Source organism: Patella vulgata, chromosome 4 (genome assembly GCF_932274485.2).
Source record: "Patella vulgata chromosome 4, xgPatVulg1.2, whole genome shotgun sequence".
Classification (NCBI taxonomy): Eukaryota; Metazoa; Mollusca; class Gastropoda; family Patellidae; genus Patella; species Patella vulgata.
The window spans coordinates 69321592-69341301 of NC_065882.2; the positions used below are offsets into that span (position 1 = coordinate 69321592).

A 19710-nucleotide genomic window follows, 5' to 3' on the forward strand; every position below is an offset into this window, starting at 1 on the left:
GTTTAGTGGGATTAGCTCTAATCAAACGAAACACTGCGAGTTGTATATCAATGACTGTTTACACATTTTTGTTATATAACTAAAGAAGCTCGTGCTTTTAAACTTTGTTGAGCCAAAATAAAATCGCCTCATATTTTCATGTCGCTGAGCATAAAGGTTGCACTTGGTGTGTCCCTGTTTTATTTATTTTGTCATATTTAAAAGTTCTTATTTGTTACATAAACCAAAGTTTATGTTTTATTTGCCTCTATTTTTAAATCACTGTGCAAACAGTTGTATTTCTGTACATATTTAGTCAACTACAGTGGAATTCCAAGTCTTTGGGCGAAGATGGTCTGCACCGCGAGCCATACGAGTCATGAGACTGACTCGTTGACCAAGCACAAATTATAGAAGATAGTTTACGTCAAAGGAATTTTACATGATGTAAAGGGTATAGCAAATTCGACGAGAAGCAGGTTAGACACACTTATACAGGATAGTACGCGAGCTTAAGGGAGGCCTATTGAAGATAGGTCCACATTGACCCTAGCTCTCTTCAACTGTTCACGCTAAAAATATTTTTATGGATGTGTATATATACAGTGAACAAATTGTTCAGATTAAAAATATCCTAAAATGGGCGATTGAACAACTGGCAGTCACGAGCACTTCTTTGATTGGTTAAAATAGATGTATACCCAGAAAGACGTTTCTATTCAACTGTTATTTTTTCATCGAATGCACTCAATATCAGACTAATTGTCAACACAGACGCGGTATAGACTAAACAAAAAAAAAACCCACACAGTTAAAGACGACAGTGAAAATCAATAGCGATTTTTAGGAAGAGGTAAGTAAATATCTTTATATTTGAATTATATAATTTCAATATTTTAAATCTTTAATGCTTTTTAAATTACGTATTTTATATAATTTTTCACAATACTGCAGACAGCTGTTAGGAACATAATATTCATTTTATTACCACAACGGTCATAAAGACATGCTGATATATATTTCATGATAAAAGTAATATTTCTTTATGCTGTACATATTAATTCTTTGAGAACGCGTAGCAATCTGTCTATAAATAAAATAAGTGTAATTATTGGTCGTAAAATAATTAACTCTTATTTTCGATCAAGGAATTTACCGGAATTTAGATGTTTCATTCGATAATAAAAGCTTATAACATATTGATTGCTGGTCACGATTTGTCACGAAGGGGTTTTGTCTATAACAGAGAAACCGAAGGTAGTCTAGTTAATCAGATGGATCACATGAATTATTCATAGGACTAGAGATTAAAGGTACAATACGGTTGGTATTGTTATACTTAAAATTTATTGTCCTAATTGGAGTCCTAACAAGGATGTTCCGGGTTGGAGTCCGGTTTTAGCCAAGAAAGTTGATGAGGATTTTTCATTTTCAGCGAGGTTTGCCCATGTCATTGTGCAGAACGGAGGGCACTCGAAGAACAGGGTCTAGTCGTTCGAATAATATGAAAAACCGAGGTCCGTGTACACGTTGGCTACCGGCGTGCACGCAAAAAAAACTTTTACAGTGGGACTATTCCTCATATCATACATGACGTATGCCTATCTGCTTTTGGTGTAGAAAAGAAGGACTGTAACCTCCCATTTCGTGTCTTTTCTATAAGTGAATGTTTGTTTAACCGCTGCTATGGCAAACCATTTATATTGTGGCTATAATATACAGGCATAATACTATGAGAAATGGTGCTGTACTCAATATGCTATTTTCTTTTTAGTTTTAACGGGTTTAACAGATGAGAAGTCAACACAAGTTTGTTAACGTTTAGCTGCTATTTACTTAAACATTAAAATATCGTCTGAAGTTTTTAGGGTCGCTTCCTGTTGCTGTAGTTACTGGACCAACAGGATTTTAAATTACACCGCTGTAATGAGAGTGAGAAGTGTGGTTCAACGTCCACTCGACACAAACTAGGTCATTTCGGGACTAACACCAGGGGCGGATCTAGGAATTTTGAAAAGGGGGGGGGGGCGCTGCAAAATGAAGGCATTGAACGCGGAGACGGGGCACGCCGCTGAGGGGGGGGGGGGGGTCCCAAGAAAATTATCCGTCATTTCCTTGCATCTGTAGCCATTCCAAGAGCTATTTCCCAGACTGGTGTGTTTGAGTCGATGGTTTGAGTCATTTGGGATCCCTACAACGGGTTGGGAATGGACATATTTGAGTCTGAGAAAAGGCACATTCAGCAGTAAAAAAGGGCACTGTCGAAAATTAGGCGTAGGGGGCCTCGCGCCCCCCATTGAATCCGCCTCTGAACACATGGTTCAATTTTATTTCAATAATACGCTTTAATAATAGGGGTCTTTGGCAGTGGGGGGGGGGACCAGACAGGCGACCCTACTCCTTGTCACGTACAACTGGGGAATCCGCTGTAATGATCTAAGACGCGCCGACAACGCCTACATATAAAACTGTCACTTTGACAATCACTGAAATATAATTTTTGATTACATGATATTTACTATTCAGATGAAATTGACCATAACTTGTGCACCTTCCAATCTGCTCATTCATTGGTAGCATGCAGATTTTGTAGTTTCCCTGGACAAAAAGTATTCCCACTGTAAAGTAATCCTAACATATGGAAACGTAATCCTATTTATAAGGGGGCCATGGTGGGTAAGTGGGTAAGACGCTGGCTCGCTAGTCTGGACAGCTGTCGTTACTTGGCTTGCACATAAAAGATCCCTTGGCAGTTGGAATTCGATATAAGAGTAGGCCATAGTGCCGCTGCCCGGGTAAAATTTCCCTCCTAGCACACTGTATGGCATATGCCCGTTTTCATTAGCCCGGTCGGAACAGAACAGTAGGACGGTAAACCCCATTTCATTTCATTTACTATTTATAAAATATGCCAGTCTAAAATGAAATGAACTGTACGTTAATAGGCATAATGTTGGTCTCATAGTAACTGGTCATTCAGGGTAGACGATCGACAGCATTTCCTCAATTAACACCCAACACACGATGCAATTTTATGGAAACGCAACTACTAATTTTATTTCTATGCTACAGCTATTGTTATTTTTTGATTTGATAATGATACGTTTGTTGTTGATCACATGCAGTGTAAGTGTATATTGTGTGTCTTGTCCGCGGGTTTGTCTTATAGGCGTTTGTTAATATGTGTCGCGGATCCAGAATCTCGGAAAATCAATTCTATTTTAGGTCATGATATTATTAATTATGTCTACAAAAGTGCCCCCCTTTTCAAATTATTTAGTATTTCATTGTTATTTTTATTGTATTTCTACCATCCACACATCTGTATCGTCTGCTTGATCCTCGTCAAAACGTTCCACAGTAACATTATTAGTTACAAATCCATAAAATTGTTCTCTTTTGACGTATTATGCAGTCATCCCTGCCCGTCCGTTTGTGAACACTCTAGACGTCACATTTTTTACATGATTTTGATGTAACTTCATGATGTAATTCCCCTGATTGTACACAAAAATCGCGTTTTTTTAGCTTGTGGACAACTGCTATTTGATTTTAAAAAATCGTTCAAATATATTACACTTACACCATAACTATGCTTGAGTTCGAATTTCGTGACAATCGAACCGAAACCTCTCGTCGAAATAGCCGCCCCCATTACGCAAATTGAGTAAAAGCATGTTATACGTGTACCTGGGGTTTGGACCCTCTAGATTGTGTGTGTGTGTGTGTGTCCTATTTACATGAAACAATAAATTCATGTCAAGGATCAGAATATCTTGGATGAGTTTGAATTTTGTGCGCATAATACAGCCCGTGTCAGATTTATGTTCCCTTTTGGCGCAAAATGTGAAATATATACAAAGCTTGTGGACCCCCAAAAGGCGACAATTTCGTCCGATTTTGATGTAGCTTCAAATGTATATTAAGGATTACAAGTTCTTAGATGGGTTTTGGATCTTTAGTCGCAGAGTTATTTCCCCCGTTTTCGAAGCAAAATGCGAAATATGTATAAAGTTTGTGGACCCTCTATAGGTGAATATTTTTGTTTAATCCAAACGAAAATTACATGTTCAGGAGTAAACAATCTCTGATGGGTGTTTTTGGTGTACACCAGACCTCCCGTTCCAGAGTTACCCCCCCCCCCCCCCCCGATAAAGGCTATAATATTATTAACCCTATCGATATTCAACGATCCGTGAAATTTCGTCCCGTCACTACCCTCCCCCCCCCCCCGCTCTTTCCGAAAACCTTATGAACGTGATAAAGATTACAGTTCTGAACAGATTTTTTTCGAATTGGCCTATCTATTGATTGCAAAAGTGGGCGTATCTGGCATGGCAACCGCTTGTGTTAATTTCATTGACTCATCAAAGTTACATTAAACAATCACGTAATAATTTGAAATCAAGGTTATTATATCTTTCAATAGGGTACTCTTGTTTGTAATCTGGCTAAACTAAGCTAGACCATGCTTAGACTTATAAAAACGTCTTTAAAATAAATTTTTGACAAATAAAACCTCCATAAAGCCGAGATAATACAGGTATTATCATAAAATCTTCAACAAAAGAAAATGCCAGTAACCACCATTAATATGTCCTACATAAATAATAGATTTTAAAAAAGACAATTTTTCATCTCGACTTCTTTCCGGAACTTAAACGAAGATTTAGTAAGATTATAACAGGCTTAGGAAGTACTTGCTGAGACCCCATGTTGCTTGGTTCAGAGATTTAGTTTCGTGTTTGATGAGTAAAGTAAAAATTAAAAAATCTAAGAAAAAAGTCTAGCCTTTTATTTATAAAATCTTTCTTGAATGGGTCGATTTTGAGTCAATGATAGCGTGATCGGTGACTCCCACATGTGTCGGGTGGAGTTAAACTTAATAATTAAATAGCGCGTGATAATTACCCCCCATTGACCGAATTTTCTCACGTGAGATTAAGAAATGTTTGATCTGTGTAATATTTACTTTAAAATAAACTTGTCTTTGTTTTCTATTTATTTATGATAGGGGGCTTATGTTTAGTAAGAAATATTATAAAATATATCACAGATGTATATCTCGTGACCTTGGTAAAGTTCATTAGTTTAAAGTAGGGATAGACTTAGAGCAAGACTAATACTTGCAAGGCTGAATTGTACTCTGTATTAATTTATATCGATAAGTGGAAGGTGATTTATCAAGGCGTATGCTTCCCATTAATTAACCGATTATTAAATATAATTCTTGTTTTACTAGTCCTTATTTATGGCTCAGTGAGGAAGACACTGACTCGCTCACCTGGAAGTCCTATGTTCGATCCCATTATTGGCCGCTAAAGTTCCTCGGGATTTTGGGGCGTGGTCTCCCCTTATCAGTGATGCAGGACGGAGGGCTTGGCACGAACAGCACATAGTCGCTCGGATGGGACGGAAAATCGAGGTCGCGTTTTCACGTTGGTGTGCACGTAACAGTACCATTGACAGTTGGAAGTCAGTTGACAGTTGACTGTCCGGGCAAAAGTACTGCAATGTGAATCTTCGGTAATAACTAAAGACTGGAACTATCCTTGAAACTATTTATTACTGGAAAACATTAAGCATCATATACGGAGAACAGTACGTCCAGCAAGCAGAGTAACTCTCCTGGACACGGGATGAAACCTAGAATGCTATATAAATGTACAAATCGTTATTTATAATAAAATAGTATCTAAGGAATTAACAATATACACCAACGTTACTAATAACAATTAAAAAGGTAAGATTAAAATTAAATACCAGAGACACTGCAATAAAATAGAACTATAGGGTAGCTCCATCTTCATTAGTCTGGTAAGTGCAGAAAGTAGGACGTTCAAACCCATTTCATTCATTCATACATGGGTTAAATACATAAACATTATTTGTACTGTGTCTATATGTATAATATTTAAGTTTGGTCGACCTTATGAAAGTCAAACGTATACTTATAATGACTAACACTCCTATGATTTATATATAAAGGTGTATATATATAAATAAGACAGACTGTGTGAAACACGTGGTTTTCTCCTGACTGTATAGAAAACCGATATAAATTTTACGTAAATAAAATAATCGTTAATATCATTCTTAAAGAATTGCAAGCGATTGCATAATATGAAAGACGATGTCATTAACAGCATTTTCTGTGAGAATTTCGAACTTGGTTTAATGACGTTTGCCTATTCGGTATTTCATCATTCGACATTTTATTATAATAGAACAAAGATACTAAAATCAACCCCATCTAGTTGCAAACGAGAATACATGTCTGAAAAAAAATGTCTTGACAACAAATTAATCTCGATCGGAATGTTATTTATATAAATGAGAGTAAAGATGATGTTCCATCTTTGAAACATTCTACAAATCAACGTTTTTTATGGCAACGCTTTTAAGATCTATTAAGCGGGGTTGGGTGGCCGAATGGTTAAAGTGTGCGCGTTGGATCACAAGGTCGGTCATTGAGTCAAGTGGTGTGGTTTCGATTCCCTGCTTTTACGTGACAAGGAGTAAGGGTCGCCTGTCCAACCTCTTTGATTTTCAACGGGTCCTCCCGTTTCCTTCCACTGCTAAAGACCCCTAAGCCTATGCGCAAGCGAATAATTGAAATAAAACTGAAAAGTATGTTAGTCCCGAGGTGACCTGGTTTGTGTCGAGTGGCCGTTAAATATCTCTCTCTCTCTCTCTCGCTTTCTCTCTCTCTCTCCCTCTCTCTTAGATCTATTGACAAATATTGAATTTGAAAAGTATGTTAGTCCCGAGGTGACCTGGTTTGTGTCGAGTGGCCGTTAAATATCTCTCTCTCTCTCTCTCTCTCTCTCTCGCTTTCTCTCTCTCCCTCTCTCTCTCTCTCTTAGATCTATTGACAAATAATGAATTGACAAGCATTAGCAAATAATCAATTGACATGCGTTGGGCAAATATCAGTTGGATCCAGTTATCCATTATTGTTTTCCTTGCCACCCAGACAGCCACGGTGGCACAGCGAGTAAGGCACCGACTCGTTAACCAGGATTCCCCTTGCCTAGTCGTTCGTATTGGAATTGATAGCAGTCCGGGCAAAAATCACATCATTATCCTGGTTGGAGCAGAAAAGTAGGACGTTAAACCTCATTTTATTTCATTTCTTACCGTCCTGGACTTTAGATAATCGGGCCAAGTTTAGTGAATGAGAGTGGTACTATTAGAGTGGTATAAGGATCACACCCTTTCAAATTGTTCATACGAGCCTGCATGGATATAAAAGTAAAGTTTGTAATTATCTGTATTGAAATTTACGGAAGAATAAATTCGATCGTGAAGGTAATCACGTTTTGTACTGAATAACAAGTTAAAAAGTAAAATAAAGCAGAAAAAGGTTATTCATCTTGAAACTTTATTTAATGTTTAGATGAAGTCGGTTTCATTTTTTTGTGATTTGTTCCTGTTTCCTATTGTTAGAAAAAAAAAAACCCTAAACGTTTTTATGTGAAAGCAACTTTCTTAAAAGTCGGTGTATTTTCTGAATATATCCGCAAGCAATGTTTATGTAAACAATATATGCAATCCACATACATAAGTAATGCTAGGTTCACACTGTCGTGCGATACGTAACGATGGATTGTCCCTATTAGACACTTTTGGCAAGTGGAATTTCTCCCATCCGTATCACGTACCGCTATAGTCACGTGACACGTTGCGTCAATGTAGTCTTAGAGTTTTGAATTGGCAGATTTTCGCACTGCGTACGTACATGTATGGGTAGCTGAGCTGAGCCTAGTTCTATTACAGCATGTTGGCAGTTCAAGATCAACATCAGTACCAGTAAAGTGCCCAGCCTACAAATTCCAAGAGGGAGTACTGTAAAGTCGCTCGACAGTCGCTGAACTATTTAAAATTTAAAAAAAATTATATATATATATATATATATATATATATATATATATATATATATCCCTTTTAAGGATTTGCAAGGTCCCACCACCCAATAATTTAGCACTAGATCAACCAGCATGCAGACAAGACAGCCAGACAGGAAAAAATATGAAAATTCCGCGAAAAGCTCATCAAAAATAATGATTAAATTCCAGTCTTTATCATGGTTAAAATCACATCAAATATACAGTGTTCTAGGATAAACATAGAATCATAAAGGAGGAGGCTACACGCAAAATCGGTATGGATACGCGATGCGGACCAGGAATTACGCTTGACAAAAGTCTCTATGCTAGGTTTTTAATTTATTCGATTTTCGTACGCCCGTCTCCATGATCCCGGATGGTGCAACTATGACGTTAAACCCCATTTCATTACATCTAAAACCTGTTTTCACTGTTTAATTTTATTTGTCCAAAGCATAACATATATAAAAAAAAAAAAAAGAATATAACGCCATAGTCGGAGAATCATTCATGTTTTCACCAAAAACGTTCTATTATATTTATTTGATATAAAATTATGTTCGATGAATTAAGTATTTTGTGACGAAAATAAATTGAAATAATTGTAAAATTCCTTGATTTTATTTTAAGTGTACGTCATGTGAGATAAACATATAAATAATGAATAATATTAATAAGAAAGAAAATCGATATTTGTTTGAAACACCTGCTATATGACAAAATGAACGCGTTTGGGCTTAAATGAATATATCTTTTTATCTTTGAGATAGCATTTATATATCCTTAATATATGTAGATACATAAAATATTTATTATAGAAAATTAATTTATTATATTAATCATAAAGCGATTGCTTCAAACCAGTTTTGGAACTGAATGATGTGTAGGAGGGAAATAGTCTATAACGTCCATTTAACACAATCAGATAATTTCCTGACTATACGTATGGTTATACTCTATCTCAATTATTCGCTTCCTGCCCTTGACACTTGTTGAATATATACGACAGAACATTGACGGGGTTACTGTGCACTATTTTAAGTCCTATACAAGTCATGGTACGTATGCTTAAATTTTATAGAGTGAGGGTAGAGTCCGTGAGAAATCTTGGCTTACAATTCATGTAGTAATTATTTTTATTAAAGAGTTGGAAATCTCCAAATGATAATATGAACGGTTGATAATAGTCAGATCGATCTATGCAGTGTACAGAATCAAACAGTGGCAATTGCTGCACATGGAACGTCTGTTTCCTTGTTTAGATCACTACTAGACACTTGGACCAAAGATAACTCAGTAGAAGCATCCTCTTTACCGCAGTAATGGTAGCAATGGTTAATGAACCTTATGTATTATAAGGTCAATGCTAATAGTAAAATCAAAAACATTGCTTCAGAAATATATGCACTACCCGGTCTCATCGCTGTCGCGATTCTATTATAGTTTATTTATAGAAGATAAAGAAACTATTTCTCGCTTAAACGTGGTATAATTCTAGTTGTTGTGTTAAAATCATTTGAGGCCAATTTGTAATTGCACTTTTCATGGGAAAGAAAGCAAACCAAAACATTACACGGATTATATATTCGTAATGAATACATGTGAGGTTATTTAAAGCATAGAAAGGAAATAAACACGCGTGTGAATTTTCACACATTTGTTAAAACTATCTACAGAATTTGCTTTAAAATAAAAACTTCAAACACTTGCGATTTAAATTGAAAAGTGGAAACACGTTCGCTGCATGTTGTCGTGACTTTTTAAAAAAAATGTAAGTGAAATGAATGTGAACCCATTATATAAATGAAATAATGGCTAACATTCCGTATAAATATAGAAGTTCACGGAAAATTTCATAACATATAATTAGATTAATTTCAAAGCTAAAGTATAGAGAGTGGCTATGGTCCCGGAACTAGCTAACCCAGGGATTATATTACACGGAATTGCGTACATCAATATTTACATCAAATATAAGTGAACATATAGTTGTATAGAGGGTAGGGTTTGTCTGGCATCTATTGTCATCCTGATCCAGGTGTAACTATAGTTTTACTCTAGCCGGATATCAGTCCACCACAGACACCAATTTGAGTGTCCGTTATTCATGTTTGGGGTTTTGTAAGTATCTTCTTAGAAAAGCGATGCGGCGTTTCGACTAACATATTTACCCCCGCTTCCCCCGCAATATCACCCAACCCACCACATTCGTGTTCACGTAAAGAACTTAACAATAGACTACAGTATATCGTTTGTTATTTTCATCTCCCGGAAAGTACAGGTTCTCATGTGCATTTATCTATAGCCGTAAACAAAGAGGTATTTGTACTTTATATAAACATTGTTGTTTAATAAATGCCTGAAGAGCCGCTATCGCGGTGAAAAACGTTAGCATATAAATGTAGTTTTATTTTGCCCTCTTTAATTTCAATTATTTCAATTTATATATATATATATATACATATGCCATATGTAAATCTGTAGGTATTACCCATGTTACCTTCACTTCAATGATTTTAATTAAACGTTATCTCATAAAGATTTGATCAACCAAGGAATAACAGTTATTAAATGTATAAAGCTTAACTTGCTCAATCAAGGAATAACGGTTATTACATGTTTTAAACTAGAGTTGTCACGATAACTGATGTACATGTAGTAAATATAAAACAATTGAACCGTGTCTTTATATTATCGGTCAGGATTAGGAATTTTATTATTTCATTTCGGCTATGATAAACAAAAAATACTATCGTCATAACTGCGTGGGATGGTCAATAAGAGAAACTAATCTATTTCGCATACTATGTTCACATGTATCATGTATATAGTCGCTCAACAAAATGTTATAATTACTTAGTTTAGATCTGTAGATTGTATTGGCACCTCTTCATTGCCTTACGATTTATCGAGATCCACGGTGGCTCAGTGAGTAAGACTTATAGATTTAGTATGTAAGTTAAAATCTGACTCCAGGATTCAATATTCGTGAATTAATAGAGGTTACATAAAATTAATTAATCTGACGAAATTGACTAATCCTGATTGGACGTCATTACACGATCACCTTCGGGCAGGTACAATAATATCAACACCTGTAGATATATCCAATTAAAACTTAATTTATCGATAGCAAATTGAACAAACCAACTGGATTGTTCGAGCATTCGTTATTTCACGGCTATGCGATATCTTTGTGTTTGTATAAATGCATTACCAGTTGTCACACAAAGATTTCCCAGTGGGGGGGGGGGGCGGGAGCAATGAAAAATGTTTTGCACCCCCACCCCCGAAAAAAAATTTGCCGACCACAGTTCTAAAATACCTTCTTTAGACTGTGTCGGGTGTGCCACCCTAAAAACTGCACTGCCCCTGAGCAGCCAGCAAGCTGGCTACGGGCCTAAGTAGGAGATTGGGGCGAGGGGTATTGCCACCACTACCGCCCCACCCGTAAGTTTTACCTAGACCAGGTAAACAATCAACAGGCATCTTAGCATCCGTGTTGGATTATGAGAGGGGGTTAACTCCTCAAACAACTACAGATCCGCACGCGACTTAGAGAATTGCTATTGGCTATTACGAGTGTGTCGTCATACTGTTCTATTAATAAATATAAATGTGATGACGATATTATGCTTGAAAGAACAGACTGTTTATCTTATATACATATGTATGTAGCGTATAAACACAGAGACTACTTATATACTGTAGACGGTGTAAACAACGACTATTGTCGGTTGTGAAGCTTCAGTTCAAACGGATTAGCGGCAGCAAGCCGTATATTAAAAATGCGTCAAACGTCGCCATTCAGAAAGGTATGTAATATTATACATATTAATAAACCATGATCTGATTTTAATTCTGTATTGCCATGCTCTTTTATCTTTCTTATCATAGTGTGCTTTTCGTATTAATAAAATGAAAAACGGTACCAAGTTAACTTTGTGGTCAACTGCCGTCATGAATCGTGTAGATGTTTGTCAGGGCAGCAACAGGATTAACGCTAATATATAACGATGCTTAACAATGATAACTTGATCCATGATAATAACTGTAAGAACGATTGTCATAGTGTACCTTTGTAGATATTTTAATCATTATTCAGTTTTGGTTAAAAGAATTCATGTGACCAGTGTCCGGGTTGATTTTTTGATAATTTTTTCAAATCTCTTAACCGTTTCAGTTTATACTAACGATAACGTGGCGTTATAAAGTGTAACGGTAAATACACGTTCTTGCTCTGTCCATAGTGTGTAACCATAGTTAGATGTTCTTGCTATGTTCATATCACCCCCTGTATCGGAATGTCTGTTTCATATCTATCATTTAAATTTACTATCAATTATTATTATATCATTACTTTAATCCTTGAGAGAGAGAGAGAGAGAGAGAGAGAGAGAGAGCTTTAACAAAGTAGGGGATTTCGGGACTAACATGGTTCAGTTCTATTTTAATAATTCGCTGGCGCGTAGAGATGTTTAGCAATGGAAGGAAACCGGAGGACCCGGAGTAAACCCACGATGTTGAACGGGCGACCCTACTCTTTGTCAAATACCACATCACTTCACTCAATGACAGACCATGTAATGTAACGCGTTTATTAACTATTTGCCTTTGAAGAAGGGGCCAGTTGAATTGAGTGTGTTCGAGTGCGTGTATGTGTCGGTGTCGTCTGTCCGTGGCCGTGTCTGTCCTTTGACAGTGTATTTCCTACATATTTAATTAACGGTCAACATACACACGTACACACCGTGCCCCCATATGGGCATATTATTATATAGTTCAAACTAAGGAGTGTTCACAAATTCATTTTATTGTTTTGTTGTTTTATGTATCCACTTCGATTTTTGAATTAGAAAAAGAAATAGAAATAGAAATTTCTTTAAACGTAGTGTCCTGGGCCCTGTTTCTCGAAATCTTAACTAAAGATAAAATCCAAATTTTAGTAGATACTTCGGCTAAGCACTAAAATCAATCTAATATTATCCAATCACATTACTAAAATTTGGATTTTATCTTAGTTAAAATTTCGTGAAACAGTCCCCTGAATTAAAATATTAACCAAACAGTGGATCATGGGTCAGTCAAAAAGCACCAAATTTAACCTTTACATGGTATTGGGGTCATATAAGTGTAATCGTTGAGAATTATCATATGTTTTATCAGTTTTACTTATTATAGTTGACCATGATATGACTCGGCAACAATTTGGTAAAATCAACCATTTATATTGTTCTATGGATCAATGAAATGCGAACCTCCTTTTACGAATGTGCGCACACATAAGCTCGGAGAAGAAATTTTGAACGGGGAAACATACCAAGGTATTTTTTAGTTAGCCTGTTCATTGTTACAGTGCCCCATTATCATTTTCTGGCGGTTTTGGCAAGGCCGCTTTTGGTATGCCCAACATAAGATATAGAACTTGGACACAATTGCGATTCTGAAGTCTGTTGATGGAAAGTGGGACGTGTATGAAACAAACGCCTCTTGTGTACCTCAATAAAGCTCATCGAAAATATAGTCAAAGCGATGTTAAGGAGGTCTTCGATTTCTACATTTGCAAAGGATGTAGAAAGCGAATACCCATTAATGAGGCCCCCTTTAAGATTATAAAATTTAAGTTTCGTCTTACAATATCACATGAATATTACAAATTAAACACTTTTATAAGGCATGGACATTATTGTATTTTGTCTCTGGTGTTAATCCCAAACACGGAAATAAAAAAATATCACCCACTGGGCTAATGAAGACGGACATACGCCATACAGAGTGCTATAAGGACAGTTTTGCGATCTGTCAAGGTTCGTTTACGTGCACGCTAACGTGTACAAGGGACCTCTGTTTTCTGTCCAATCCGAACGACTACACGTTGCCCCTTACCACTTTACCAAACCATTCGTCCTGCACCACTAAGAAGGGGGAAGCACGCCGAAAAATTCCTATGATCTTTCTCAACCAACGGCAACACCGGGATTGAACAATGGATCCCAGGGATAGTGAGCCAACGTCTTACTCACTGAGTCACCCAGGGCTTCTTCCAAACACAGACATGAGATAGAAAACGAAGACGCTGGATATATTCCCTTACGTGTCCCTTACGTGTCGTCAAAGATCACAAGCAGACGTAGAAAAGGAAGACACTTCATATCTTTGCTAATTAGCAAGTCATAATTTTAAAATAAATTTTCTAAACATGTTTTGGTGTACGGATGGGATATTGATTGATTAAAAAACGGGAGTCTCCGTTTTTGGAGGCTTTGTTTTATTCTCCCACCCCCTCGAAAAATGAACAAAAATGCATAGTTCAGTAATGTACTCGTGAGTAATGTTTTGAATTTGACGTATTTTTGTTATGACATCTCTTATATGATTTGTTTGGTATTATTGATTAATTGTTCTGTGGAACGAATAATGTTTATTGTTTTGTTTGACAAATGCATTTTGATTTAAAGTGACATCCTCTGACAACATGTAAAATCCATTTTACTGAATATGCCTGTCTTTATTAGCCCAGTTGGTGCAGAAACGTAGGACGTCCCATTTCATTCACTCATTAGAGAGAGGGAGAGAGAGAGAGGGAGATGCGGTTTGACGTCCTGGCGAGTAACATATGGTTCAATTTTATTTGTCATGCGACCCTACTTCTTGTCACGTATAACCGGGGAATCGAAATCACGCCAAATTACCCAATGACAGACCCTATGCTACAACGCGTACACGCTAACCATTCGGTCATCCAACCCCTAACTCATTATAGCACTAAACAGTTACTAAACACTCTAACTTGTAGTGGGTGGGGAGTGTGTATGTGTGACCCTTTTATAAAGATTATTAATAAAGTAACGAAAGTCAAGGGTGCCCCTTTAACACAAAATATTAATATGTACCTATATATATGTCCTATATATAAATCAACGGATTTGGCAACTACCTTTTCAATGGGCCTATAATAACCAAACATGATAGAGTAGGTACACTTAGTACTGTGTTTCTGAATGTCAACACCCCATACACTGAAAACATTTTAGCGCATATTGATAATTGTTGTTTAGATTAATTTTCTTGTTTTTGTGACATTTATGAATGTCAACACCCCATACACTGAAAACATTTTAGCGCATATTGATAATTGTTGTTTAGACTAATTTTTCTTGTTTTTGTGACATTTATGTGACTTTGGTTGATTGCGCCTTATTTTAATTTTAGTCATGTAGTACTAACTGACAAAAGCTATTTTGTACACGTAAACGCTGAAGATGGGAAAACACCGCGATTCAACTTCTAATAATATTGCTTTATATTCAAAGTGTTCCAGAATACATATAATGATATTCATACATCTACTTCTCTGGGACATCCTGGATTAACACTCACTTCCTGTTGCCTCAAGGTGTAACTATAACCACGTCATGAAATATAAAAAAAATCATTCATGTTTAATGAGAGCAACTTAGTAGGGCAAATCTTGATTTTCTTTTCGTTTAAATATGTCGCATTGATTAGTTATAGACATATGTAATGGAACTTGAATTTAATTTAAAAAATAGACAAAGAATTGAAATGGGGTTTAACGTCCTACAGTTTTGTTCCGACCGGGTTAAAGACAATGTGCGTTTTTCGCGTTAAACGTCAAATGAGAAGTGGCTTAAGTATGTTCTCAACACTATTTATTGGTTATATACAATGCTTAGGTGTAGTTAAAAACCTGCCACGGTGGCTAAGTGAGTAAGACGCTTGCTCACTAGCCTCGAGGTCGCGGGTTCGCTCCCGGTGTTGGCCGAGAAAGTTCATCGGGATTTTCTGGTGTGGTTTCCTCTTGTCAGTGCAGGATAGGGGACCCGACAAGGGCAACTGTCTAGTCGTTTGGATGGCACGAAAAAGTACACATTGGCGTGCACGTAAAAGACACCATGGCTGTTGGAATTCGATATAAGAGTAGGAAAATTTCCCTCATAGCACACTGTATTACGTATGCCCGTCTTCATTAGCCAAGTCGGCGCAGAACAGTAAGACGTTAAACCCCCATTTCATTTCATTTCATTTTATTTCCAATTATTATATATTATCCCGTAAAGTACATAATTTAGACAATCCTCACCTGGAGGGGGTTTGAGGTGTGGTCTAACGCGTGCACTTTAGATCACAAGGTCTGGCACTGAGTCAAGTCGCGTGGTTTCGATCGTAAGCTGGTGTTCGTATACGTGACAAATAGTAGGGTTGCCGGCCCAATTTCTTTGGGTTTTTCATTATGGTCTGCAGTATTTATACACACTTGTGTAAACGGCTGTAATTTATTTTAATTCTTTAACAATTACTATATATTTCAGACAATGGCTTTGGTTAATGAAGATGGTGGTATATCAAATAGACAACTGGGAATAATTGGCACGGGAAACTTTGCTCGTGCTCTAGCTAAACGATGTATACTCTCTGGCTATACAGTTATAATTGGAAGCAGACGACCAAGTCAACGACAATTATCGGCTATTGATGAGTGTTTGTGCGACGTGGAATTGACGACAATTGCCGATTGCATAAAGAAAAACGATCTGATAATTCTAGCAATTCACGCTGAAAGTTACAAAGATACACTGACCTCGCTCGCGTCCATGTTTTCTGGAAAGGTGGTGATTGATGTGTCTAATAGAGAGGTACCGTCAAGAACACAATCCAATGCGGAATACCTGTCGACTATTTTACCCCACGCCCAGATTGTAAAATGCTTCAACGTCATTTCCGCTTATGTTATGGACACCGAAATCGCCGGTGGGAGTCGCCGAGTGTTTGTCGCGTCTGATAACCTGACAGCACGAGAACAAACAAGTAATCTGGCAAGAGATCTGGGGTTTGTACCAGTAGATCTCGGCGTTCTCACGTCTTCGAGAAAAATCGAAAACTTTGTGTTGAATTTGTTCCCTGGGTGGAAAGTTCCTCTTTTCCTAACATTTGGTATTTTTAATTTGTGGTGTTTGTATATCGTTTATATTTACTTCGTGGTAAAAACTGCGTTTCGCTGGGATCAACTATTCGTTAAGGTTCTGAATAAACCACTGTGCATGACCGCCATTACAATATTAGCACTTACTTTTCTACCTGGAAACATTGCAGGCTTTATACAACTGTACAACGGTACGAAACACAAACGCTTTCCAAAATGGATAGACAACTGGCTTAAAGTTAGAAAACAGTTTGGAATCATTAGTTTCGTACTTGTCTTCTCTCACGTTATTTTCTCCGTTCTGTTGCTGAGTCCAACATATTACAGATCATGGTTCCAACCAGTCACGATAACAATACCAGCAAATCTTTCTTCAGATCTGAAACTTCCAATGGTTTCTTGGATGATGTGGAAAGGAGAAGCAGCGTGTTTAGTGGGGTTCATAGCTTTCCTCATCCTCTGTTTTCTAGCCTTAACAAGTTTGCCTAGCATAGGAGAATCTTTGAATTGGCGAGAATGGCGATTTGTTCAGTCTAAACTAGGCTACACAGCGTTGATTTTATCCGTTGCTCATGCAATGATCATGGGAATACCAGGGTGGATTAAAGCCGGACCGTGGAAAATGTTTGGCTCTATTACATTTTTATCGATACAATTACCTCTGCTTGTGTTAGTTTTAAAACTTTTACTTACGCTGCCGTGTGTTTCCAAAAGACTTCGAAAAATTCGACGAGGCTGGGAAAGGAATACGACGAAGACTGCCCCAAGTTCTAAGGATTTAAGCAATGAGAAATACAGGGCGCTAACATCCGGTTGTGGTTGCAGTAATAACTCTCAAGTTACGAATTGTTGTGGTGCTCCAAACCATTCACCAGATTCAAAAACATTATTACCAATCTCTAATTGTGATTGCTCTGTTGTGTGAAGGAAATCTCAAGAATTATTAGATGAAATACAGTTGTTAGGAGCACAGGGACGCTAAACATAGTTAACAGGAAGTAGTTGAATACTCTTTTACAATAAAATAACGGTCGTAATAAATTTGATATACGAGCGTTGAATGGTGCCTGGTTCGTTATTATGCGTGCATAATAGCATCATTCATTTACATAACAAACACAGCAGTACTTACAAAAACAAAAAGGATATAGTAAACAAAATGGCTTATTATTGACAGTTAAAACGATTTAAAGTTAAGTTTCTACGCATTTCGCCCAAGTAAGTACGTCAAGCGCACGTGCTACTTTAGTTTTCTGACAATCGTTTGACAGACGAAAAAAGAACGTCACCGACAGTTAATATTTATATTAATATAATATTTTTGGTTCAGGTTGAAATGAAATATATTTTAAAAGGGCAGACACATTAATTGTAGCCGACTAAATATATCATTTGTATATAAATCATTCAATTAGCCCCTTCATTTAATGCAATTCATCAACTTCATTTTAATCATTGACATTGGAGATGGCTTCCACCACTGAAAGATATACCAAAGAAATGAAACTTCACTATTTATTAATAATATTATCAACATTCTGTATGGAACATCATTTCATATAGTATCGGCGCATGTGTCGCATTATATCACCCTCACGTGTAATCATATAATTCAAAAAGTCAGAATAAGGAAAACAGAAAGTTATGAATTTTGTGACCATTACCAAGGACGGATCTAGTGGAGGCGTACGTCCCCCCCCCCCCCTCCCCTATCTGGATCCAGGGATGCACTTTAGAACCGGATACGTTTCTCAGATCACTGGAAATGGCATTTCCGGGCTTCTAGTTTTCGAAATGTTCCGATGAAGACCCCCGGATCCCCGTTGTGCGCTTCTCAGCCGCTCGTGCGCCCATTCCCACTATCCATGGTCTCTGGACCCGGCCTTGATTACCGATATGTTGAATTAATGTAAATTATGTATAAGAGATTTAGTGGATGTGAAAATGTAGATATATTTAGGAATATGTTAATTGTATATAGAGTGTGACCCTATACAATGAAATTGTATAATCATACAAAGTTTGTATCGTCTACGTGTCTGTTTTGTGGTAGTATGGTAATTATTCTCTAATTGATGAATATAAAAAAATCCCTGTATGTAATCCATGTCCCACGTGCGAAAAAACATAGAGAAAAATAATGGTGTGTGGTTATTGTTATATATAATCGTTATGTTTTATGTAAATATATAATGGAATAATAATCTGTCATGTATAAAAACATAAATAAATTACTTTTCTTTACTTTGACATTTTTTCTCGTTTTTTTAAGGAATTGTTTTCAATGTGCCCACCATTTATGTTTCTACAATTTTAAACTTTAACCTTCGTTCACTGTCCTCTGATCGTACAATAATGAAAATAGATCTGTGTCCCAAATGACCACCATATTGAACATTTATTGTACTATTTTATTATGAAGGTCTAGCCTGTTTTACTTCTTTCATACAAACAAAGTCTAAATAAATGAAACGAAACGAAACGAAACGTGATTTTAACGTCCTACAGTTCTGCTCCGACTGGGCTATTGAAAACGGGCATACGTTATACAGTATGAAAATGAAATGAAATGGGGTTTAACGTCCTACTAATTTGCTCCGAACTGACTAATGAAGGGAGGCATACGCCAAACAGTGTTCTATGAGGGAGATTTTGCCCAGACAGCGACACAACGGCCTACTCTTATATCGAATTCCAATTGTCAAGGGATCTTTTACGTACACGCCATGTCTACACAGGACTTCGGTTTTTCGTCACATCCGAAGGACTAGACAGCTGTTCTTGTCAGGTCCTCCATCCTGCACCACTGATACGGGGAATCCACGTCGGAAAATCCCGATGAACTAGAAAATGGGAGTAACATAATCAGTGCCGGACTGGGGCCACCTGTCCACTAAG

The 19710-nt window shown here is 37.0% G+C and overlaps 1 protein-coding gene across 4 annotated transcripts; it reads left to right on the forward strand.

The window, feature by feature from the left end:
• Positions 1-358: 358 nt before the first annotated feature.
• On the forward strand, positions 359-19062 carry LOC126818188 (metalloreductase STEAP4). Of its 4 annotated transcripts, XM_056100165.1 has the most exons (3): positions 359-458; positions 602-832; positions 16202-19062. In XM_056100165.1, the coding sequence occupies exon 3, from the start codon at positions 16205-16207 to the stop codon at positions 17735-17737; it is 1533 nt and encodes a 510-aa protein (XP_055956140.1). In that variant the 5' UTR covers positions 359-458; positions 602-832; positions 16202-16204; the 3' UTR covers positions 17738-19062. The 4 variants fall into 4 exon arrangements, with proteins under 4 accessions (XP_055956140.1, XP_050401407.2, XP_050401406.2 ...); XM_050545450.2 differs by lacking the exon at positions 359-458 and having other exon boundaries at positions 516-832; XM_050545449.2 differs by lacking the exons at positions 359-458; positions 602-832 and adding an exon at positions 8902-8926.
• The last annotated feature ends 648 nt before the right edge of the window (positions 19063-19710 follow it).